General features: G+C 45.9%; 1 protein-coding gene and 1 pseudogene across 1 annotated transcript in view; both read left to right on the forward strand.

Moving 5' to 3' along the window:
• Positions 1–24,011, forward strand: part of LOC147889663 (signal peptide peptidase 2-like) — an 89,292-nt gene extending 65,281 nt beyond the window's left edge. The window contains exons 7-9 of the mRNA XM_087391647.1: positions 17,956–18,012; positions 18,212–18,419; positions 23,678–24,011. Of these exons, the coding sequence (XP_087247773.1) occupies positions 17,956–18,012; positions 18,212–18,419; positions 23,678–23,853 (441 nt within the window). The 3' untranslated portion in view covers positions 23,854–24,011. The remainder of the gene's footprint in view (positions 1–17,955; positions 18,013–18,211; positions 18,420–23,677) is intronic.
• Positions 24,012–25,192: 1,181 nt separating this feature from the next.
• LOC147889666 (U6 spliceosomal RNA) lies at positions 25,193–25,312 on the forward strand (annotated as a pseudogene).
• The last annotated feature ends 529 nt before the right edge of the window (positions 25,313–25,841 follow it).

Below are 25,841 nucleotides of genomic sequence, written 5' to 3' on the forward strand. Positions count from 1 at the left end.
TTCAGCCAGGTGATCAACCAGGGGTTGAAGCTCGATGATGAGCTGAAAGCTACACTCATCCTATGTTCTCTACCTGAGTCATGGGACACATTCAGGACTTCTACCAGCAACTCAAAAGCCATTCTGTTATTTGCAGATGTGGAGAGTGCTCTTCTACAGGAAGAGATGAACAGAAAGAACAATGCTCTTGGGAAGTCAAATGCTTTGAATGCACGCAGCAGGTCCAAAACACGTGGAAAAGACAAAGAAAGAGAGAGGAGCAAGTCCCGCTCTAAGAGTGATCTTGTATGCAACTATTGTGGCAAGAAGGGACATATTGAGAAAAAGTGTTTTCAAAAGAAGAATGACCAGAGAGCCAAAGAAGGCAAGGCTCAAGGCAAGTCTAAGGGCAAAGAAAAAGAGGAGCTGAATGTTACTTATGTTAGTGACAGTGACAGTGGACATGAGATATGTTTCACCTCTTCACTGGAGGCTCATATACTTCATGCTGGTGATGGATCAGATATGTTTTCCTGGATTATAGATTCATGTGACATCCTACAGAAATCTGTTTGTCAGATATGCAGGAGGGCAAAAGGGAGTGGTCTTTCTTGGTGATAACCATGCATGTTCTATCATTGGCATAGGTGATGTCAGGCTTGTGCTTGAAAATGGCCAGCAGTTAATGCTCAAAGGGGTCAGGCATGTTCCTGAGGTGAAGAAAAACTTGATTTCCACAGGGTTGTTGGATGACGATGGTTATCATACCACCTTTGGCAGTCAGAAATGGAAAATCAGCAAAGGGGCAATGGCTATTGCCAGGGGTCCTAAGGTTGATACTTTGTACTCACTTCATGCTGGACATTGTCCGCATTCTGATGTAAATGCCACCGAGCTGCCAAAGATTTCATTGTGGCATAGCCGGCTTGGCCATATGAGTATTAAGGGAATGGAGCAATTGGCTCATTTTGGTTACTTGCCGAGTCTAAAATATTCAGATTTACAGAAATGTGAATTTTGTCTCTACGGTCGTCAAGTACAAATACCTCATAAGAGAAGGTCAGATCAGAAATTACAGCTCTTGGAGCTAGTACATACAGATGTGTGTGAGATGCCTACACTCTCTTTAGGAGGTTCAAAGTACATACTGTCATTCATAGATGACGCCACCCGCAAAGTGTGGGTTTACACTCTCTGAAAGAAGAGTGATACTTTCAAGGCTTTCACTAAGTTTGTTGCACTGGTCGAAAATGAGACAGGCAAAAAACTGAAAGCCTTACGATCTGACAATGGTGGAGAGTATTTGTCCAAAGAATTTCAAGAATTCTGTGAGGCAAAGGGTATTCAAAGGGTGTTGTCTGCACCATATGATCCTCCACAGAATGGTACAGCTGAAAAAATGTTCAGGACCATTCAAGAGAAAGTCAGATCCATGTTGTCACATGCTGCATTGCCCCACACATTTTGGGCTGAAGCTGTAAAGACAGCTGTGCACCTTATTAACAGGTCACCAAACAAGAGACTATGTGGTGGTGTGCGTGAACAAGCATGGACGGGCAAGCCTCCGTCTTACAAACACCTACGGGTCTTTGGTTGTGTCGCGTATGTGCATGTACGCAGGGAGGACAGAACTAAACTAGATCCAAAGTCTCTTAAATGCATATTCCTAGGTTACGGTGACAAAGGTGAGATGGGCTACAGGATTTGGGATCCCAAGAACAGAAAACTTATACGCAGCAATGATGTCGTGTTTGATGAAACCATCATGTTCAAGGAACCTGTTGTACAGCAGGGACCTTTAAAAGTAACTATTGATGATAACAGGCATCATGGGCAACACGAACAGGCTGTAAATCAGCCACAACAGCAGCATAACCAGCCATTAAATGATGCTGCAGCAGGTCCTAATGGACAGCCAGGTATGGCAGAAGACATCCCAATGGATGAAGCACAGTTAGGTGATCTTCCTGACATGCAAATGCAGCCAGGAGACATGGGACAGCCACCTTATCAGGGTGATGAACAGGCTGGACAGCCACCTCAAGACGATGGTCATTGGGTTAGAAGGTCATCTAGACCGACGCGGCAGCCAGAAAGATTTGTTCCAGGCATTGATTATTTGATGCTCACTGATTGTGGAGAGCCTTCATGCTACAGAGAGGCTAGGCAGAGGGCAGACAAGGTTCAATGGGATCTTGCTATGAAGGCTGAAATGGACAGCCTTCACAAGAATGGCACTTGGGAATTGGTATCCTTGCCTACTGGTAAGAAGGTACTGCCATGCAAATGGGTTTATCGACTTAAGGTCACACCTGGTGAAAAGCCAAGGCATAAAGCCAGACTGGTTGCCAAGGGGTTCAAGCAGGAATATGGTGTTGACTTTGACGAGATATTCTCTCCTGTTGTTAAGATGACAACACTCAGAACTGTATTAGCATTGGTTGCACATGCAGATATGGACTTGGTCCAAATGGATGTCAAGACAGCATTTCTTCATGGTGATTTACATGAGGAAATTTTTATGCAGCAGCCAGAGGGTTTTACAGTGAAGGGCAAAGAGAAGCTTGTATGCAAACTAAAGAAAAGTCTTTATGGTCTAAAGCAGGCACCCAGGGAATGGTATCATAAGTTTGATACATTCATGCGAACCCAGGGTTACAAAAGAAGTGACATTGATCACTGCTTGTATACCAAGAAAGCTTCAGATGGCAGTTTACTTATCCTCATTTTGTATGTGGATGACATGTTAATTGCTGGAAAATCTCATAATGAGATGAATGCCTTGAAAAAGAGATTGCACCAGACCTTTGATATGAAAGATCTTGGTGATGCCAACCACATATTGGGTATGCGGATACTTCGGGATAGGGAAAAGCGGTTGCTATACTTGTCTCAGAAGGAATATATTGGCAAAGTCTTGCAGAGATTTCACATGGAGGGGGGGAAGAGTATTGGTACTCCATTGCCTCCTTATGTGAAAATCAGTGCTTTGGACAGCCCTCAGACAGATGCTGAAAAAGCTGAGATGTCAAAGATTCCGTATGCATCAGCATGTGGCAGTCTCATGTATGCTATGGTTGCAACCAGGCCCGATATTGCGTTTGCAGTGGGAGTGGTTAGCAGATACATGGCTAAACCTGGCAAAAAGCATTGGAATGCAGTAAAAGGTGTCATGAGATACCTGAAGGGTACACAGGACTTGTGTATATGTTTCGGCAGTCAAGATGCAAAAGTGCAAGGTTATACAGACTCTGATTATGCCGGTCACCCTGATACCCGGAAGTCTACTACCGGATACGTTTTCACTTTCACTGGAGGTGCAGTGTCGTGGGTATCTAGAATGCAGCAATGCGTTGCATTGTCTACCACAGAAGCAGAATACATTGCAGCCACTGAGGCATGCAAGGAGGCTATATGGCTATCTCGGTTAGTGGCAGATTTGGGTTATCCATTGGAGATTCCATTGTTGCATTGTGACAGTCAGAGTGCCATACAGTTGGCACGTAATCCTGTCTTTCATGCAAAGACGAAGCACATAGATGTGAAATATCACTTTATCAGGGAGGTGCTTGAAAACAAGCAAATTAAGCTTGTTAAGGTGCATACAGATGACAATCCGGCAGATCTGTTAACCAAAGGGTTAGCTGCAGAGAGGTTTGCACATTGCAGATCTCTTATGGGTATTGGTTGAGGCCAATATTCTTTCTCTCCTTGAGGGCACACTGCCTTTAAGTGGGAGGTTGTTGGGGTAAAGGCACTGGCCACCCTATGTAAATAGTACTTTATGTTGTACTTTAGTGTAGGACACTTAAGTACACTAAGTACACATTTGTATTTAGATGTACTTAAGGGTTACTACCTTATCCATAATATATATGTGTGTACTTGGGGAGGTACCACTCACTCATTGTGATTATCCCCACTATTGTGTGTGTGCAGTGAGTCTCTCTACTCCCTACTCTATCTCCCTCACACTCTATCATGCTGTCGCGCTGCATTAACATCCTGAAGGGAACACCAGCACGGGAAAACTGCCCCAACCATTTGCTGTCTCTCCAAACGTGAATACCATTTGCTAGGGCATCAAGCGGATGAGACCCCCTGTCAATCTCTGCCATACCCTGTGAAGACTCCTCATCAGGGGGGAGCCCTTCCCTGTAAGGGGGGCCTCTGAGAAGATCCATCGATGTGAAGGCTGCCAATGTCCCCCAGTGCGTGGGGTGTTCCGCAAAAGCCCTTGCTGCTGTAAGAGGAGCTTCCAAGGCTCTGCATCTGGGGTGAGGCCAGGACCACCAACTTGCCCAAAAGGGCCCTGCTCTGCATCTCGGGAGCAATGACACCCAAGCCTCCAAGTGCCTGCGGCATGATCATTGTCTGCCAAGCTACTCGGGCCCTAGTGTTCCCCTCGTGCCATCTGAACCTGCCCAAAGGAAGTTCCGTACTAACCGTCGGAGTTGCCCAATGCAACCTCTGTGAAAGCACCAGCAGGAGGCGATATACCAGGCTGTTGCAAGGACTTGGTTTGCCACTAAGGTGCGACTTGCTAAGGAGAGTTTAGCCGAGCTCCAATAGAGAAGCTTGCACCGAACACTCTCAAGGACCAGGGCAATCTGCTGCTCTGCTGTAATGTTAATACCCACTTGGCATCTGAGGTATCTCGCTGTCTGGCCTCGCGGTATCCATCTAAGGCCAAAGTCACTCCCCCACTCCCGGATCTCGTGTGTCTCCTCAAAGCCTGTGAAGAAACCTATAGATTTCGTCCAGTTGATTCGTGCCCCGGAGGCCTCACAATAAATAGCCAGGGCGCCCCTGACTCTCTTTATACTCGCTGTGGTGTCCTCAACATACAAGGACGTGTCGTCTGCAAACTCCGAGTCAAGTAGCTCCTCCTGCTATTTGATTGGGAGCTTCAACCCTGTGAGACCCGCCACCTGTGATCTCAAATAGTAGCCCAAAGCCTCCGCCACAAACAAGAAGAGGAAGGGAGCAAGTGGGCGGACCTGGGGGACTGAGCGAGAGAGAGGAAAGGCCTCGCCTATGTGTCCTCCAATAAGCATTTGGCTAGAGCTCCCTGCATATAGCGCTGAAACTCTTTCGACCCATTTGTTTGACAAACCCAATCTCCTCATAGTGCCCTCCAAGAAAGACCACTCCACCCTGTCGTAGGCCTTCTCAGAGTCCAAGAGAAGGATGGCCAACGGCTGTGACTCCTCTCTGGACCAATTCACTGCCTCCCAGAACGTGAAGATGTTATCCAAGATGCTACGCTCTTGGACAACAAACCCAGTTTGTGTGTCATGGATGATGTTGGTAAGATGGGGCCATAACCGCAAACTCAAGACCTTGGCGAGGATCTTGTATGCAGTATCAAGCAGAGGATTGGCCTCCACTGTTGGATGTGTGACCTATCTCCCCCTTTCGGGATTAAACAAATCCACCCCCTGCTCAATGACTGAGGGAGAAGGCCTGTGTCAAAAATCTCCTAGCAAGCTAGACGAAAGGAGTGGAGATAATCTCCCAGAAGTTCTGAAAGAACGTCGGAGTCAAGCCATCCTCACCCGGGCACTTCTAGGTTGGGAGAGCCTTGAGGGCTTCCTAGAGCTCCTCATCTGTGAAAGGCTCCTCAAGTCTGCTGCATAAGTCCTGCGAGACTACTGGCGGAGCGTGATCCCAAACTAGCTCTTGGCCCACAAGACCAGCTAGGGTCATCCTCTCCATCTAAAAGAGCTGGTTGTAGAAACCTGTGGTCATGTCCAGAATCTCCTGCGGGTCAGTGTGCATGATGCTTGTAGCTGTGTGCCTGCCGATTGGGGCCTAGTGGTCTAAAAGAACTGCTTCGTCATCCTGTCTCCCTATTGCACCCATTGGGCCCGGGAGGAATGATAGGAGAATTCAGCCCACCGCACCTCCGTGTCCTGGAGCTCGAGACGACCGCTCCATCAAGCCACTGAGACACAGGGTTTTGCTCCCTGAGCCTCTCGATGGAGGCGAGGTCTCTCCTCAAAGCCCGCTCTGCTCTTGAAGTGTACTCCTCTGTCGAAGGGCCTGAGCCTACAGCTCCTCACTGCTCCTCTGAATCGCATCGGCCACCCACGTAGCCCAACCCTCACGCGGTGCCATCTCTGACTACCATGACTTACTGAATCTCCTGGTCTTGCAGGAGGTCCTCTGGAATGCGAACCTCCTTCTGGGGGAGACCTCGGTGGGGCTGATCCAAGTGAAGTACCACTGGAGAGTGGTCTGACATCGTGGTACCTGCCAAAACCCCGGTAGATCCACCTGTGTGTAGTGCCCAATCCCCAACATAGAAACGGTCTAGTCTCTCTAGCAATCCATTGTGTCTACTCTGTCCAAAGGAGAAGAGAAGGATGCCAGGTGTCCTACTGAAATCTGGCTCTCTCCACGGGTCTCTGCCACTGATCATGAAAATGAACTGCTCCCAAGTGCTACGCTTTGCTGCTGGCATTTCAAGAAAAGAGGCTCCGCCCTGCTTGTCTTCCCCAAACTCCAGGTTGTTAAAGTCGCCTCCAACAATCCAGGAGTCTACATCCGGAAGACACTCTGACAGCGTCCTCCAAAAGGCCGGGCGGTGCTGTCTGCACGTTGGGGCATACACGTTCAGGATCCTGATCCTGAACTCTCCTGTCCGAACTCCCATCCAAACTGCCCATCCTGGAATGAGCTCACCCTGATCGTAGACCTCTGTGAGACTAAGATGCAGACCCCTCCACTCCATCCTACCGCAGGGGACCACTCCTCTGGACCTCTCCCTGGGAAAAGGTGATGGCATCGCCTAATGCCTGAAGCTGAAAACATGTGCTCCTGAATCATAAGGATGTCCACTGCCCGGCTGGAGTATCAGGTACTGCGACTGGCTACAAACACGGTCGTGGAGCCCGTGTACGTTCCAACTCACTATGGTCCAGCTCATGAGGACAGGGGAGTTGGAAACAAGGCTCTCCTGTGTGATTGGGTGCCTGTCCCAGAAAGACTGCTTTGTGTGATTTTGCCGGGGGTTTAGAGGGCGAGTTGTCAGTATCTGTGCATCGTCATACTAGTGTGGATACCGGCTCAATACCGATCTTCCATGCCCACTTCATCATGAAGGAGGCTTCCACCCCGAACAGCTCCGCACACTTCTAGAGGGGCCAGAGGTGTGCCTGCTCCACCTTTTCCTCTAGCGGCAATCTGATAACTCTTGTCGCCAAACCACACACCTGCTCCTTGCACGTGAAGCTCAACTAGAAGTTCACCTTCGCACAATGGGCATACCAAAGGTCTAGTCCATGTGGCCCCATCCACTCATCCATCATGAGTGTAATCTGATTCCCCAAATAGCATCGAACACCTCTGGGGACCATTTCTCCACCCTTATGGAGACAAATGGAAATCTCCAAACAGGGTGCGTTGGAGATCCCACTGCACTGATCAAACCCCCCTTTCAGGGCTGAAGGACCATGAGCGTTACCTCCAATGGTAGAGGATAAGAGTCCGGAACCTCCAAATAGTTCCAGGGTCCTAACCTCCAGAAGTCCCGCGGTAAGGGATGCCTAGGCTGGAGGTGAGAGGCCGCTGACTGGGAAGACGAGCCTTGTTCCTCAAGATCCCTCCCTGAACAAGCCTGCTACTGCGATGAGGAGGTAGAAGAGGACGTCATCGTTCCCTTGTCAGCTGGTAGGGGTGTTGAAGCGGAAGAACCTGTTGCTGAAGTGGAGAGGGGGACAGCAGGAGAGGGAGCGGTGGGAACGCGGGGGATAGAGGGAGGGGGGCAGGTGGTGAGGGTGACTATAGGAGGGGGGGAAGGGGGCAGGGGGAACCCTGGAGGGGGAGGGGGAAGTGAAGATGAGGAGGGGGAGGGGGTTTGGGGGGGAGGAGGAGGGGGGATAAGGACGACACCAGGTCCCCTGCTGATCTAGCTCGCCAGGGCTCTGGATCGGTTCCTTTGCAGTCCTCATCGAACCAACGACTATAGCTTCTGCCATCACCGCATCTGGAGCTCCTAGGGCTCGCTGCTGCTGCAAGGGTGGGTGCGGAGGGTGAACCTCCGAAGCTGGAGGATCGGTAAAGTGGGCGAAGGCCCCTGCGGCCGGAGGAGGTGGCTCTTGCCGATCCTCCTTTGAGGCCTCTCGATCAACCCTGTTCCTCTCTCTGCGATTGGCTCTCTACCTGCGACGTTTGTGGGCCTGCTTACTTTGTTTCTTTTTCTTTTTAACCTATGTCCAGTCCCCTACTGAGGGGGTAACCCATGGGGTCTGAGACTCCTGCTGCTCTTGCCTGAGAGGGCGCTGAACTCGGCCCTACTGACTCTGCCTACTCTGCGGAGGAAGGGGGGGCACACGAGGGAGGCCATAGGGACAATCTCTGGCGAGGTGACCCATCTGTCTGCACGGAAGACACTGGCTTGGTAACCCAGAGATCTCCATACTCTGGCAAAGTGTGCCTCCTTCCAGGGTCTCAAGAAGGATCAACTTTGGGAGGGACTCCAGCCACCAGTCTGATCCTGGGGACTCCATCATCTGCTAGAACGGAGGCGGCCGTCTTTGGCGGGGACTCAAGCACTATGCCAAATGCCTGACCAATGGAAGGGAGGATGGCTTGATACTCCTTGGGGAGCCTTGGGAACCGGAGTGTAACCGGAAATCATGGAACATGGTGTGTCGTATCCATGTCCTCGACTGTGAACCCATGATACCAAGGAAAGCGGTAGACAAGGTGCGGGCCAAGGAGTATAAGGCTTTGCTCCACAAGTGTCGAGGCGGTGTCAGGGGAGCTCAGCTGGATGAGGAAAATGCCTCGTCCATAGATGGTGACCTCCTGGATGTGGTCTCCCTCTAATGCCAAGCTTGCCTGGATCCACTCTCACACCTGTCTCCGTGTAGGCGTGAGGCCCACAATTCTACCCACAAGCACCTTGTCCTAGAGGGACTGAACTGCCTGATGTACGTGTTGCTTGTCAGTTGGGGAAAGAAGAACCTTAATGGTTGTGGGATTCGAGGGTGCTACCATAGAGCCCCTCTAGCTAGATCAAGGGTGTCACGAGGACGTGAAAAGTGATGTAAAGTATCTTTGTAACTCAACCTACGCTTAACCTTGGGTTAACCATGGTTAAGTGTTGTAATGGTTTGGCCGTGAGGGACTGGCTAGAGGAAGTGCACACTTCCTAGAAGCTCGTAAGAGCAAAGTCTAGGTGCACCACTAGGTCCTAGGGGCAAGGCAAAGGCTTTAAAAGAGGGGTCTAAAAGTTGGGCCCAAGGACAACCAACATTGTCCTTGGTATGGGGGTTAGGACTTTAATGAAGGGGAAAATGGCAAGGAGGAGGTGCCATTTGTCATGCATGTGTATGCATGCCCTTCCCCCACCTTCCATCTCTCTCCCCTCACTCTCCTAGAGGTGTTGGACGTTTTCAATTGTTCTTGTGCAGTTTTTGAGCTGTTTCAAGCTTGTTTTTGGCCATTTTAAGCCGTTTTAACTCTGTTTTGACTGTTCCAAGGCTGGTACACACTTCTAGGAAGTACCAGAAGTCATTTTTGAACTTTTTGAAAATTTTCGTACGGACTGTATAGACGTTCGTACAGCTGTACAGAATCCGTACAGACGTGTTCAGCTGCCTCCAGTAGGTGCCTAGGGTTGTCTTTTGCTGTGCTAGACCTTTGTGCACATGTTTTTGGCTGTGTGGTGGCTTTTGGAGCTGTTTTGGACCAATGCAAGCTGTAGGAGGAACTTTCCCTGTTGTTTTGGCACCTTCTCTTAGGAGGACTCAGGCACAGATCCCGAGGCAGTCATTTCGGGTTAGATCTGTGGACCGTCTTTCCTTTACAGCTCTTTCTTGTTCACCCTCCGCTCTCTACCTTCATTTCTCTCTTCTCCTGATTGTTGGAAGACACCTGCACCCTGTGGGGAGCTTGGACAGAGGATAGCTGCGAGGAAGGAGCTCGCCCCTCTGCCACAGACAGTGGGAGTTGGTTCGAGGTCCTGTTTTTCCTTGTTCTTTCTTGCTTTGTAGGATTTTGCAGTGCATGGGTGTTGTGTGCAGTCTTTTCAGGACTCCTACAGGTTCTAGCAAGCACCCAAAGGCAAGGGTGATCCTGTGGAAGGCCTAAGGACAGTGTGGATGCATGTGATAGCCTTGAGGCTGCCTTGAGCTCAATTTGCCAATGGTTTGGATGCCTGAATGCCTCTAAGTTGTGTCAGATCAGAAGTGAATGCCTGAGTATGCCTTGCCAGTGGGAATTCTAGTGGTGCACTTGGATTAGATGCCTTGAAGACAGGTAGAGGATCTGCAGACATGAATAGTGCATGGTTGAACCCTTGTTGTAAAGCATTTCCATTCAGAAGCATTAAATAAATACCGTAAGGGACGCCAAGGCACTTGGGGCCAGTGGGTGCACTGTGTACTATTTTCATTGAGCAGGGGCATTCTAGCCTCACCTTTGTTGTTGTTGAAGCTTGTTTCCAAGTTGGGCTAAGTGATTGAAGCTTGCATTGTGGCCATTTATGAAGTTTATGATTGAGTAGAAGAAGATCACTGCCCTTTTGTTTATCGAAGGCCGGTTTCAGTGGTTCCATTGCCAGGATCATCACCATCTTCCTACAGAGGTGGGCTCTGGTAGTGTTGGGTGAAGAACACCTTCAGTGCAATTGTTGCTATAGCCATCAATCTTAGCAAGCATGTCACACCGTGAGAGGTCATTGACCATTTCAGAGCAGGAGGGGTAGGACGAAGATAAAGCATCAGAGAGCTTTGAAGAGGAGCACAGTACAGCGGGGGTGATGACCAGCAGGACAAGGGGCTCATCCAGTCTCTCCTGAGCATGCCATGGAGGACTCTCACAGGATGAGGTAGATGAGGCAGAGGAGCTTGATCCCAATGCACTTTTTCAGCTACGAATGCAAAGTGTAGCAGGAGCCCTGTCGCAGTTGCAACATGCTGTCACGGAGATTATGCAAGCTCCTCCCCCTATGGAAGCAAAAAGTCATATCAGAAGAAACATAAGAAGCATAAGAAGACCCTCCCCCTATGGAAGAAAAAAGTCATCTCAGAAGAAACATAAGAAGCATAAGAAGACCCCTAGGCATGTTTCTTTCGGTGGACAGCCGTCAGAGATGCCCTCGATCACCCCTGTAGCGGGTAATGCCAATAACTTCCATTCAGTCAATCAGGGACAGCAATCCCTTCCTCAGCCCACGATGCATCCAGGATATTTCGGAGGGGGATCAGTTTTTCAGGCAATGGTGGCACCTTCCGCAAAGGCACCCGGAATGCCAGGTAGCTTTATGGGCAGCACGCAGCCGGGAATGCAGAATTTCCAGCAACCTATGATGGGTGGAATGCCCCTTGCAAATGCCAATGTGATGTACTCAAACATTGGGATGCAGCTTGGAATGTAGACAGGAATGCCTGGGACAATGGGCAATACTTGGAATATGCCACAGATGCAAGGAGTGGGACCTAGAATGCCAACCCCTGCTGCGGGTTGCCAAAGGAGATTCGGGACTACTGCACGAAGACAAGGGTTTCCAATATGTCTCAATTGGTTGAGAATGCCACTACAGCTTATGCACTAATGCAAAGGAAAGTTTCTGGGTTCAAAGGAAGCTCACAGGAGATATCAAGGTCAAAGGGCAGCAAGACAAAATCCCCTAAGAAGTTCAAAAAGTTTTCCCATGAAGGCAAAGTTTGTTGGAGGACAAAGGCGAGTACCGACCCGCATGTCTGATGAGGAAAAGCAAATTCTTTATGATGCCAACAAGTGTTATATTTGCAAGGAGGAAGGCCACAGGGCTTTTGAATGCACCCTTCTGAGCAGGGTGAGCACAAGGAGGAAAAGAGGACTGATCAAAAGAATAAAAAGCCAAGCCCACTGCTGGTCTTTTGCCAGACTTGATTGGGGCTATTCAGAATACAGATGCTACAGAGTTATGCCGGGCATGGGGCAAGATAAGACACCAGACAGCTCTGATGTTTTTCGATCCAGGAACCAAAGCCAATTTCATCTCTCCAGAGCTGGCTGGAAAGTTAGGAATAAGGGCAGAAGAGATGGGTCCTTTGTGTGATGTAGATATGGCTTGTCCAGGACTCAACTAGTCAGTTACTCCAGTGATAGGCAAGCTGCGGATGCATATCTAGAGCTACGTGGACACAGAAGAGTTCTATATTATGCCGTTGAATGGTCGTGATGTGTTACTGGGGATACCTTGGCACTTTCATGTTGGGGCTGTTTTGGATACAAAGAATAAAACAATCACAATCACTCACCATGGCAAGACCCACGTTCTGGATGCTAAATTGAAGGGAGAATCCATCCCTGTTGTATCTGCTTCTGCCATTGGCAACGTCATGAAAAAGCATCTTTCAGCGTACTTAGTGTTTGCACTGAAAAGAAATCAGTAGAAGAAGAGTCTCATTTTTCTAAGCTGGAAAAACAGCGGACAGATTTTCTTTTTCAGTTTAGGGATTGTTTTTCTGACTCACTTCCACAGGAGTTGCCCCCTAAAAGGCCAGAAGACCACACGATAGATATAATCCCTAGTAGCAGTCCTCCTAACCGACCTCCTTACAGTGTCAGTGCAAACCAGCAAGAGGAAATTATGAACCAGGTCAAGGAGTTGGAGAAGGGGCTGATTCAGCCCAGCTCTTCACCTTACTGCTCACCCGTGCTCTTGGTCTAGAAGAAGGATGGATCTTGGCGGATGTGCATTGACTATAGAGCCCTCAATAAGATTACCATTAAGAACAGATTCCCTATACCTCGGATAGATGATATTTTGGATAGGTTACAGGGGTCTGGAATGTTCAGCCACATTGATATGAAGAGTGGTTATCACCAGATCAGAATTCAGCCAGAGGATGTTCACAAAATAGCGTTTTGTACCACATTTGGTTTGTATGAGTTTCTTCTCATGCCATTTGGGTTAACCAATGCACCTTCCACCTTCAAGAGAATGATGGACAGGATTTTTAGAGAGCACCAAGCCTTTGTTGGCTCTTTCTTCGATGACATCATCGTGTTCTCTTAGGATGAGGCTGAACATAGGAAGCACCTGGCAATTGTTCTCGAGGAGCTACGGAAGCATAAGCTGCTTGTCAATGCCAAGAAAAGTGAATTCTTCATGCATGAGATCCATTTTCTCGGGCACATTGTTTCCAAGGATGGGGTTAGGATGGACCCCGCCAAGGTAGAGGCCATCAAGAATTGGCCACACCTGAAGAACATCCATGAAGTACACAGCTTTCTAGGCTTGTGCTCGTACTACGGAGGTTCATTCGTTATTTTGCAGAGATTGCATCTCCTTTACATGCCTTACAGAAGAAAGGGGTCACTTTCAGATGGAGTCCCATAGAAATTGCAGCTTTTGACCTACTGAAGGAGCGACTTTGCTCCATAGTCACAAGAAACGTTTTGTCTCTTTCGCCGTTTCGCCGTTTCGACAGGTTTTGTTTCGTTTCGTTTCGTGTTTTCAGATGAAATGGATAGGTTTCGAAATGATAATATATATATTCAAGGCTATTGGCTACTAAGATATTTTATACTCAAGTTTAGAGTTAACAAAGAGGAATACAAGTCAAGAAACCCAAAAAGGATATATAAAACACCAACACATTCTTCAATTTTATTTCAAGCTTTCAATCTTGATTCTCAAGTTTCAACTTCAGATTAATCAATCTTTAAGGATTAAAAAGCATATGTATTCTAGAATCTAGATATATGAACATTGAATCATTGAAAAAATGGAAAAATTTTGCTTTAAAAAATATTTTAGGATTTGGGCGAAACAATGTTTCGTGCAGAGCGTTTCGTCCTGTTTTGAAAGTTTCGTGACGAAACGTTTCGTGACGAAACGTTTCGTAGCATTTCGACAGGACGAAACGCGTTTTCATGTGACTATGCTCTGCTCAAATCCTGTGATTATTTTGCCAAATCTTCACAAACCCTTTGCTGTCCAAGCAAATGCATGTGGGAACAGCGTAGGAGGGGTACTTATGCAGGATAGAAGAGTCGTGGCATACGAGAGTAGAGTGCTCCAGGATGCTGAAATGAATTTTGGCATCTACGAGAACGAGATGTTGGCTGTCATCCATGCTCTTTTGACTTGGAAGCATTAAAACATGTCAAATTCCCATAGCATGCAAGTGCACATTGACTCAAAAAAATAAAATAAAGAAACCCTTCATTATTGACCTATTGATATTATTACTATTGACCAAGTGGGAGTTAATATGGGCAACAAAGAGGCTAAAACCTATCCCCCATCCCTCTCTTAATTGATGTTGTCACATCGAGCAAGTGAGAATTTGAGGAGAGGCTCTCTTTTTTCTTATTTTTGGCATTTTGGCATGTATGTGTGTGTATATGTGTGTGCACATGCATGTACCTGTGCATGTGTATGGGTAGGGGGCAACGGGGCACCCCCCTCCAAGAAAGGGCAAGCATAAAATTAGACCTTTTATTCTTCACTTGCTTGTCTGGGAAGTTGGCACATGTATGTGTATGTCTACATGCATGCACGTGTGTGTATGTGCACGCGCGTGCGTGCACATACATTGCATTTCATCATTTCCCATGAAGTCCCTGCAAAACATACTTTATTGTCTCAAAAAACTATACATTAGTCCATCATGCTTGTGAAAGAAAAATCCACAAATGCCAAAAGCCCACACCTACCCTAGATGTGTACAACTATGTGCCTACCCACAGCTATATACAGTGCTCAAAAACTTGATACAGATTTTGTTCTATCAACGGTTCTTGTAACTCGAGGAACACAGGTGGATAGAGATAGTCAGGCACGGGGATTTGCGACCTATGCCGCTTTCAGCCAGACCCAGTGCTAATGGGGTGGATTGCAAAATGTAGCAAACAAGTGGCACCAAGCAGGGGTTGCGTTCATTGTGAATGCTGATTGAGTTGCGGGTGTCAAGTTTGTAATGGCAATTAGAGTCCTTTATAAGATAGGTTTGGGTGTATTGGGGGTAATGGTGTACAGTCTGAGGTAGTCTCTTGCTTGAATTGCTGTTGCAAATATGGGTACATTAGAGCAGGTAATGCAAAACGGGTGCCATATGGTCGGTGAACCATTACAAAGATGCTGTGCTTGACTGAGTGTAGAGGTGGCTGAAGTTGTTCGATTGTGTTTTTTGAGGAAGATGGGCCGGCGAACTGATGTCTAATTGACATTGGAAAGAAGATCGCTCTGTAAGGATGTGCATGTGTCATGAATAAGTGGTCCCAAGTAGAGTGTGCTGGTGATTTTCTAGAGGGCAATGCACTTATGTGGTACAAATTGTTGCCTCTGGTAGTGAGGAGCAGTTGGGATGCCTTGGTTGAGCAGTTTAAGCTACGAGAGTCTCCTTCAGTTATTTTAATTGAAGGTTTGAAGCAGTTGGAAGATTTTAAGGTAAAGAGCCTTTTGTGGATGCTTTGCTTACGACTCCTTCCCCTTCCTCAGAAGAGTTCCAAAGGTATGTTTTGAAGACACCTTCCCCTTCCTCAGAACGTTCTGAAGGTATGTTTTGAGGAAGGGGAAGGTGTCTTTGGATGAAGCAGTGTCTGAAAAGAAAGAATGGATGTTGCAGAATGTGTAAACCTTTTTTTCCAGTGGCAGTTTGTGTTGATGCTATGTTGTCTTCACCTTCAACGGGGGAGGAAAAGGAGGTTGATGATGTGACTGAGTGTGAGGAAGCAAAGGAGATAGTGAGTGTCCAGGAGGGCACCCTAGTTCTGCATGAGAGGAGGTTAAGTCCAGATTCTGACAAAGGATGTGAGTGAGGGTGAAGCTCTCATGATGCATAGCAGCTAGTGCGATGATACGCTTGAGGGAGGCTGCCTTCAGGTATTTTCTGTAAGCGTTCTTCAGATGGGGAGGATGCTCCTTGGCTCTTGAACCCTCCATCGTCAAGGCAAGATCACATTGGTCTGGTCCCTTGATGACTCACGATATGTGTGTGAAGGTAGTGCAGCTTGTATTTATGAGGCAATCGAGCCTGTTGATGGGTCTTCAATTATGTGTTGTGTGGCAAAGATTTTATTCAGTTCTTGATGTTCCTATTATCGTTCCATGGCTAGCATGCATGTGGGGGCTAGTGGGGCCTTGATACTCTAGGTGTGTTCTTTTGTAGTGGATGGCAACTTCGCACCTTTTGTTTTTTATACAGGTTGTCGGACCTTTTTTGAGAGATTCAGCTCATGCAGCTGCTAAGTACTGTTGCATTCTGGGAGGGAATATGTTACAGTGAATTTTAGTTATGCAAAAGGGCATTCTTGTGTCTGAAGTTGCAACTCCTCTTCACTATGGAGTCTAGAGGAAGAAGGGAACTCCGTGAGCTTCGGGATGTGATAGAGATCCTGCAGATCCGATGTGGATTTTTTGAGCTGTTACACAATATAAACGAGGCTGGCTGAGGTCTGCAATCATCGTTTAAGACAATGGAGATAAAGATATGCAATCCATCTGTTAGAAGATGCACATCTCTTTGTATATTTCAACGAAGCATGGAACCTAGAGCTGCCAGATTGAGCGGGAGAGGTCTGGCTTGTCTGTGTCATGGGATCATGTCTGTGATCTGTTGCTGGCCAGTAGTCCTCGTAACCACTCGGTGATTCCCTGTCTATTGATCAGAGGTTGCTCTAGTATTCTTCCACCTATGGCAAGCGTCTCATGGCATCTGTTGCTAGCCTCCTGGATGCGTTGATGCAGATCCCTTTGGTGACTAATAAGACAGCCTTTGAGAATATCTTGGCAACCTTAATATACGCTGACGTGGTACATGTTTTGGTAACTGGGCGACGCGGAGGGGAAGCCCTCTTTTTAAAAACAAAGTGGTTTCCAGACCGCTCTCCTCGTTTGAATTTTTTTAAAAGCACCTCGACGGGGCAAATCTGCTGTACTTGTGCCCTTAAGTCCCCACACATCCCTGAAGTCATAGGGAATTTCCTTTAAAGTGTCTGTATCAATTTGAAGTCCATCCTCTACAGGGTTCCCTGTTATTTGTGCCAATAATCTGACGTAGCTGCAAGGCAAAAGTTTTTCAAGACACAGGAAATTTGTGTAGCTTTCTGCCATGTGGTCTTGAAAAAGTTTGCCTTGTGTCCCTGATTCCAAGTCTAATAGATCCTTCACAAGTATCCTCATCTATGTCATAAGAGAAGTCCATCATGTTATAGGTTTTTGGGAAAAGGTGGTGCCAGCCAATATCTGAGTCTCTTTATACATTAGATGAACCATATATACCACACAAATGGTAGTCTCCAGCTGAGGCGTGGATTCCTCCTACTGCAGACTTTAAGAATCTATAAATTTCTAAGCTCACCCCTTGGAGGAGTGAAGAGTGAAGATTTCTTTGGTTTTGTTGGAATAGAACTGTCAAATGGATTGGGTTTTTTTCTTGCAGATCTACTGATTGACTATTTTCATTGGTTCATTCTTTCTTGAGATAAACCTCATTCAGCATGGTAAATGGTTCAGATTGTGTGAGAGAAATATATTCATATAAGCACAGGCAGCCAATCCATAGTTAATGGTGCTTCTCTGGCAGAAACACTGTTTCTTTTCCATTCTGGACATTCTTCATAGTCCTTACAGTCAGAGATGTGCTATAATTCATATAGACAAACTCTTTCAAGAATTGCTTGTAAATGAATCCAACTTCCAGGTCTTGTAGTAGCAGAACATCCTTCCTGTGAGGATTTCAATGTGTGGTTAGAAAGTTAGTAGCAGAACATCCTTCCAGGTCTTTTCTGCTAATGGTAATCAATTTGGTGGAAATTTGATTTTTCTTTTAGGTATATTGAGGATTATATATTATGCATGCTTCCCTGGCACCACGCAAAGAAAGTCGGTGCAATCTATTTACTCTACTAGTTTATGGCTGGATTGCAATAGTTCAGTGATTATCCTTCTTTGTAATCCTCTGTGATTTCATGCAGGTATGTAAGCACGGTTCATGCTAACAGTATTCAAATTTTTTATCAATGCAGGTTGCAACATCAACAGCTTTTGAGGGCCCTATGAAGCTAATATTTCCTCAATGGAAGGTCCGCACTCTTCTGCAAGCATGGTTCTTTCTTTCAGGAATCTGCCAACTGAACCAAAGTATTGCAAGGATTAATTTTTTGGAAAGCTTATAAATTTCCAGGGAGGTTTCAAATTCTGAGTCTGCATGCGTTGTGTCCATAAATCTGCATATTTAAAGTGGACGTGTGCCCTTTAAGCAGAAGTGCATTGTGCTTGCAGGAAAATGCTGCCACTATCTATTCTGTATTAGGACTGGGTGATGTGGCTGCTCCTGGTCTGCTTATTGCCCTCATGCTGCGCTTCGATAGATCTCGCTCAAAATGTTCTGAAGGCGAAATTTCTGAAAGAATTCCAAATCAAAAGCCAGACAAAACATACTTTGTCACATGCATGGCTTCATATGTGATTGGTCTAGCTCTTACAATTGGTATTTCCTCTACCCTTTTTTCTCTTTAATTGACAATTGAATGATTATTTAAAGTGTCTCATGGTTTCTTGTGGTATGAAATTGAGTAGTGCAGGTAATAGAAATATGTCTCAAGCATATAGGGCGTGAAAACATTCCAGTTCAATAATTGATAGAAAATTATTAGTAAGCTCGATTTTGTGATGTTCTATGTTTGGATTTACACTGCACATTTTGTGGTGTGCTTTATTTTTTAATGGGCTTTGATTCATCAATGCAAGCTTGAGAGTTGTAGTCCTAAGCTTCTAAGACCTCGGCCTTCATATTATTTGGGAGTATAAAAGAGGTTTTTTGAGGAAGTATGTTAGTCTTTATATTTAAAGGAGGCAAGCCTCGGTGGAATTCGCGTCCATTCCATAGACCAAGTTGAATCTTATTATATCCATAGATATCTAAAAGGAGCTTTCAAAAGAACTTGAAAGACACCTTGGCGGGAAATATCCTTGTTTTATGGCCTTCTTGTGCAAAGTAGAAAAGGGGGACGGGGCAGATCTAGAGACAGGGTTAGGTTGGCCAAATGCAAAGAGTGGAAGGGGAAAGGGAATGGGAGATGAAGGAATGGTGTAATGAAGGGGAAAAAGGGGCCAAGCTAGAGGCCCTTTAGGTGGAAAATGTGCAGGGACTGTATAAGTCCCCATCCACCCCCTACTATGTACTTTTGATGTTACATCTAATTCCTATCTACTCCCTTCTCCTTCCTCCTACGTGCTGCCTACACTCTCTCCCAATCTCTCTCTATCTCTCTCTGGGTGTAGCTGAGCATAGAATCGAGAGGGCATGGAGGGTGGGGAGAGACCCCAACCGAGAGGAGCTCCTGATCATACGGTTCCATGACGCTCAGGCACGACTTTCGGCCTTACGATGCAGGTCAGTCTTACGAGATCAGCCAACGATCTCCATGGATGAGGACCTCACCCCACTACAGGTTGAGGAGGCGCTCCCTGTTGCAGTAGCGTCAGGCCCGTAAGGAGAGGAAGTGGGCAATAGTCTAGGATGGACGACTTCTTACATGCCCCCGTTGGGTATCTTCCCTCCCCCCCCCCCTCCCGCCTAGGGAGGCGGGGTCTATGAGACTCAAATCTTCGAGACCCTATCATGCACCATTTGGAACTTTAATGGTACCTTATGGTCAAAACCAAGGAACTTCTCGAAATCCTATACAGGTCGCGACATAGTCTTTTACACAGAGACACATCAGAGTCCAGAGCGCCCACTACCAGTAGTCAGCGGGTACACGTGGGAGTCTGCTTTCAGAGATGAGACCAAGGACACAAGGGGAGTACGTGGATCAGGAGGAGTAGCAGTTCTCTACAGATCCACCCTTTTGGGGACCATTTCAGTTGAGCAGAGAGATACACATTCCAGGTTTCTTTGGATCCGGATCTGACACACGGACAATCAGGATCTGTTTGTTGCAGTATTCTACTTCCCTCCCGAGACCTCTCACTTTGCGAAAGACATGCGAGATGAGGCTGAGACATCTCCATTTGTAGCCCTAAATCAATCCATTGTTGATTTCTCGAGCCGCGGAGAAGTCCTCCTAGTTGGAGACTTCAACGCGAAGACAGGCTCCCGTCAGGTACCACTCCTTGACTTCAGGGATGATTCCATTCTACTGCTAGACGTTGACCTTAAGGATGTAGGTATGATACGGGTTTTGGCTGACAGACGAGGGCCAGTCACATCTTATGGGCAGGCCCTATTAGACCTTAGCAGGATGCATGATCTCATTATCTAGAATGGTCTCATTAGATGGCCCGCCTCGGGTGGTTTTACATGCTTCCCACATGGGGGAGGTTCTAGCGTTGTTGATTGCATCATGGGATCCCCTGCCTTCACATTATGCATCACCGATTTCACTATAGCACCTCTTCCTCGGGGGGCTACTCACACTTATCTTTTCTTTAGCATTTCCACTCTCTGCCGTCGCACAGCACCTTTCATCCCACTGAGTTCTTACTCCACCTATCATGATATACGCTTCGACTGTGACCACTCACCTACTTACTCTGACCGTTTGTACATCCTTGCTTACATTGACTTCATACCCGTATTAGAGGACCGTGCTGCCATGATCACCCGCTCACTACACGAGGCTACCCTTCATGCTTTCCCTCACACCACTCGCTCCACATGCCCACCACCTCCTAAGACCGTACCTTGTAATAATTGGTACGATGAAGAGTGTAAGACTTTACGCCGTCAGCAAGTTGAGTTTGAGTCATCTCCATTACAGCTAGATGTTGCATTTCAGGTTATCACATATCTGTACCGAGTCAGAGAGAATGGGGATTTTTCTTCTGGACGCAGCAGGCTGCCATGGCTAGCATTATCTTCCTCTATGACTTTTTGTTTTTTTTGGGTGAAATCTTTGATTGATTATATTATATGAGTAGCAACCTCAAAATAAGGTGCTACAAATTACATCAAGTGAAAATTTTAGTATATGCCAAAAAGACCTCATGATCTATGCAGCGGGTCTGCAAGCAATCAAAGAAAGATTGTTGTAGAGAATGCCTAAAAAAGCCAAACAAAGAGAGTAGGATCACCAAAGACTTTACAATTCCTATATGTCCATAAAGTCCATAGTGCCCAGTAGCGAACCCAATTGAAGAAAACTGCGGTCTGGATGGATGAAACCCAATTAGGCAGAAGAACTTCCCAAACGGAACAAATGGGAATCTTGCTCGCAGGCGCTGTCGAAGCAAATCAAAAAACTCACAAGAGCACGGACAATGTCAAAACAAGTGAGGCATAGTCTCCGAAGTAGCAGAACATCTGTGGCAAAGTGCAAGAGCAATGTGTCGATGAGCTAATAGCTGTCCAGATGGAAACACTCCCAAAGAACTCGCCAAAAGAAAACCTGTTGCCGAAGCGTACTTTATAGGCCCAAAGTTGCTATAATCTTTTTCTCCACCACTTGGCTGGGTGATGCATTCGCCAAACAGAATCACCTCTCTCTAAAACCCAAGGTTGAGGCAAGAGGATTTTATACAATGCAGGTACAGTAATCTGAGATAGCCTTAAAGGACGAGAAGAGGACCCTGGAGAAGTCAAAGTCTAATCTTCCAGCCGGTCCTAGAGTTCCAAAGGAGGAATCGGAACAAAAGGCGAAAGCATAGAAGTAATTTGTCGCCACAAAGGACGATAATGAGAGCCCAATCTATATGTAGTGATTGCTAGAGAAAAGGGGAGCACAGTACCAGCATCATCTATAGCATCAGCAACCGAGGTGATGCCTTTAAACGAGACAAAGTAGGAACGTCGAGGTTCCTGTAAAGCCAAGGGAGGCTGAAAGACTTTCGACCAGTGAATGCTTTCAGCTCTCAAAGAATTCCCAAGCAAAGATTGCCATCCATACCATTCCAAATGAGAAAGAGCATGCTTCCAGTCAAGAAGTAAGCGGGAGATAAAAGGGCAGCCAGGCAAAGTGCCATCAGTGCATTCAAAACCAAGGTTGATCACCTTGCAGAAATTGCAGCAACATTTTTCCCTCGTGGGCAAGAATATGCACATGAATATCTGTGATGTTCAATCCACCATGCATCTTGGGAGAACAAATGTGATGCATCGAAAGCAACCTAAGACTTTTTCTGCCATGTTTGGATCGCCAGAAGATTTCCATAAAGACAGACATGAAAGATGTAAGATCTGCCTTAGTGAACATGATCAATGGCAAGTAAAATTGAATATATGCCACAAGGATGGACTGCACTATTCGAAGACGAACGTGCAAAGGCCAGGTTGCCAATTTCCAATACTCAAGCTTTTTCTGAAGCTTAGCCAAAACCCAATCAGTTTGTTGTCAACGGCGTGTGAGTTCCAACCCCAAAGGGTAACCAAGATGACGAACAAACTGAGTGGGTGGAATGATATCCCCGGGCCATAATAGACTATGCCAGTCTTTGGAATGCAAAGGGAGCAGCTTAGACTTCTAAAAATTAACATGAAGACCAGCGGCCAAACCATAAATAGAGAGGGCCTGCATCAAGGCACCAAGATCATGGGGCGTATTCTTCAGGGTAAAGAAAGAATCATCAGCATAAGCTTGAGCAACCATGCTGCGATTAGCATCCAATTCCAAGCCATGAAGTGATCCTGTAGCCACAAGATGATCAATATATTGCAGCATAGGATGAGTAGCAATGGCATACAGTAAAGCACCCTCTATGACACTCTCAGCAGGGGGTGACCATAGATGCTGGTATGCACGTACAGAGAGATGGTTTGAGGGACTGGGGCTCTACATGGACAGACTCCCTTCCTTCCAGTACAGTATGGATGCTCCGTTTTCTCCCCTCATGTCACATGATGTCATCCAAGTAATCCGTGAGGATCTCTTACAGCTACACACATTCCGGACCTGGTTGGGACCGAGCGAACTCCCAGTGAAGCTTAGCTTCTACAGAGAGCGTTGTTCACATATCACAAAGGAGGGTTTCATTGACCTTCCAGGATACACGCAGATCCACTTACCCAGTCACTGAGGATCTCTATTAGGCAGTTCTGGGTCTCTTCACAGACTTCATATCGAGAGCAGTAGAGCAGTAATCCTACTCAATCTGATAGGGTAAATACCTTGTGGTGCATGGCCATCTCATCCCTGGATTCTCTATTTTTGTTGGAAGGGGGGCCACAGGTGGCTTGATGATCAGTCTTCAGGACCCTCCATTCTTTGGTTTCAGGACCCACAATTCATGGTTTGAAGCTTTGTGACAGGACTCTTGTGCAAGGAGCAGATGTGTTCCTTAGCCTGGCATATATGAGGCATCTGTTGCCCTCAAGGTGACAACAAATTTAATCCCTCTCCATATTACAGGTTGATCTTGCTTGCTTGCAGTTTTCCACTGTCTGCATCCCTTTTTCAGGAGTAAACTTTTGCTTCAATGATGAGAACCAGAGAATCAATCTTTTAAAGTAGCCTGAGATTTCTACCTGTAGAAATCATGCAGATTTAACCTCATGTAAATGTCACAGCTTCTGCCAATAGACATGGTTTCCGCATATAGAAACTACAGAAGTTATTTTTGAGCATGTGATAGCTGCAATCCCTTAGCATTAATAATCTTGTGTATGCCTACTTGTCTCGTAGTTTGAATGCTGTTAAAATACAGTGACAATTCCCATATCTGAGCTCTAGATTCTCTGATTCAATCCTTACTTTTTTGGAGTCTTTAGAATGGTACTTCCCTTACCTCTGACATGGGCTTTGAATGCAGCTGCAAATTCTCTCTCTGGGTTAGCACAGCCCGCTCTTCTTTATTTGGTTCCTTCACTACTCTTTGGAGTCTTGGTAATGGCATCTTATCGGTCAGAGGCATCGTTGCTGCTGGAATTCAAAGATGAAATGTTGGTGGCTCCATTGACAGTAAAAAATGATGACATTACAGATTAAGAATCAGGCAGAGCTAATGCAGGCATTGATGTCCCAAGGGACCCCTCAACATACCTATCTGGAGTCAGAAAATGAAGATGTTTCATCTGTGATATAAAAAATCAATCAGCTGAGAGAAATTCTTTTTGGACTGTCGTGGGTAATTCCGTCTGTCCCAGCTTATGATCCATGGTTATTACCCCCCTGTTTTAGAGATTCCCTAGGCATTGAGTTGGGTTCTTTGGAAACAGATTGTTGTTTCTGATAAGTAGTTTTTCTTTCTATTGCCCACAATCAACACTTCAAGGATTATTGATTTGTATGGTGGTTTTTCAAGCATTACTAGAGCTTTCTTTTCATGAAATGAACACACGCAATGATGGGAAAACCTTCTCAATACAAAATAATTGGATACTAACAAACAATCATCGATAATTTGACCAACATTGCGAGTAGATGATAAATTTGTTGCCAATAAAAAGACGTATACTGTCGATAGGACTAGTACTACTACCAACAAAGGCAATAGTACTAGCAATAAAATTGGTGTGAGATTATGGCACTAGTAGGTTAATTATTACCGATGGTGTAGGGCCAAGTGCCATTGATAATGGTAACTTTACCACCACTGGTAATACAATCATTATGGGTGGTAGCAGCGCTGGTATTATAAGTGCCACGTTGCCCATAGGTGGGACCCATTAGGCCATTGTCAATGCTTTGGATTCAAGAGGCGATTTCCCCTCATCTCTTAAGAATCACCCAAGGCCTAGCCTAGGGAGTGGTTCCTAGTCCCTTTGCTCACAAGGCAAGGGGCTAGATGGGACTACTCCTGAGGTGCATGGATTCTCTTAAAGGTAGAGGTGGTTGACAATGTCGTCTCTTTTCCTTTTGCATGCATTATATGTTGTACTACCACAAGTTGCACTATACCACTCACTTTGAGGATTGGCCAACATATTTTGTAAGTATGTTTATTACTTACTATCTTGTTAGCTAATGAATTTAATTTGATGTAAGTTCTTTCCTTTCTCTTTTCTCATGAAAACTCTCTTGTTGCAAACTGTATGGTTGTAGATGCCGCTTGCAAATGAATTTTATAAATGCCACATGCAAACCAATGACATAGTGATATTATACTAGAGGACCATTTTGCTACATCAAAGGATATCTAATGCTCCTTATCACTATCAAAGGTGATATATCTCTCTTTAGGTGTTTCCAAAAATGCCTAAGTAGATAATTCGTGTCCTTGATAGTGATGAGGGGCTTTAGAACTCTTGTGATGTAACATATCAGTCATCAAGTGTAATGTCACTATGTCATCTCGCTCAATTATGATATAGCCTCATTATTGTGCTCTTATGTTGGCAACACATAGTAAACAAAAAGGCTCTAATAGAATTGGAAGGATAGAGAGAAGATTATCATAGACCCTATGCAAGGATGACATGCAAATCAAGAAATGGTCCAAAATTCCTAGTCTCATTGAGGCTTGGGTTTGGACCCATCTCACCCTTTAGAGTGTTCTCCAACAATGGTTACTTGGAGGAGTGCTTGTCAGTAGTAACAGATGAGCATGCTACTCTGCATGACTACTTCAAAGATTATAGTCTACAAAAAGTTGACTAATATATATAGATTGTATAGGATCCATTACCCAAGGAATTCTCAAAGTTGTAATGGCATGTGAGTCCTAGTGAACACAATCTAGGGACCCACATAATCCTAATCATTCAAATATTTTAGAGCATTGGAGAAGAGAATAAAAGCGCAAAGTAAGATGGTGCCACAATGCAAGAGGGTAGCCTTTCAAAATAGGCAAAGGCAAAGCTAGCAACTTTGTCGTATCATATATATTGTCTTGTTAGCCATGCATATAATAATATGGATTCTTAGATTCAACCATGCAATAGTTTACCACCTATGTTTTGATGCATGCAAGCTAGATCTTATCCTACCAATACTAGAGAACAAGATTAAGGCACTGCTAACGGCATGGAAATGCC

This window comes from Dipteris shenzhenensis, chromosome 20, assembly GCF_047967505.1.
Source record: "Dipteris shenzhenensis isolate YYH24624 ecotype China chromosome 20, Dip_SZ_1.0, whole genome shotgun sequence".
Classification (NCBI taxonomy): Eukaryota; Viridiplantae; Streptophyta; class Polypodiopsida; order Gleicheniales; family Dipteridaceae; genus Dipteris; species Dipteris shenzhenensis.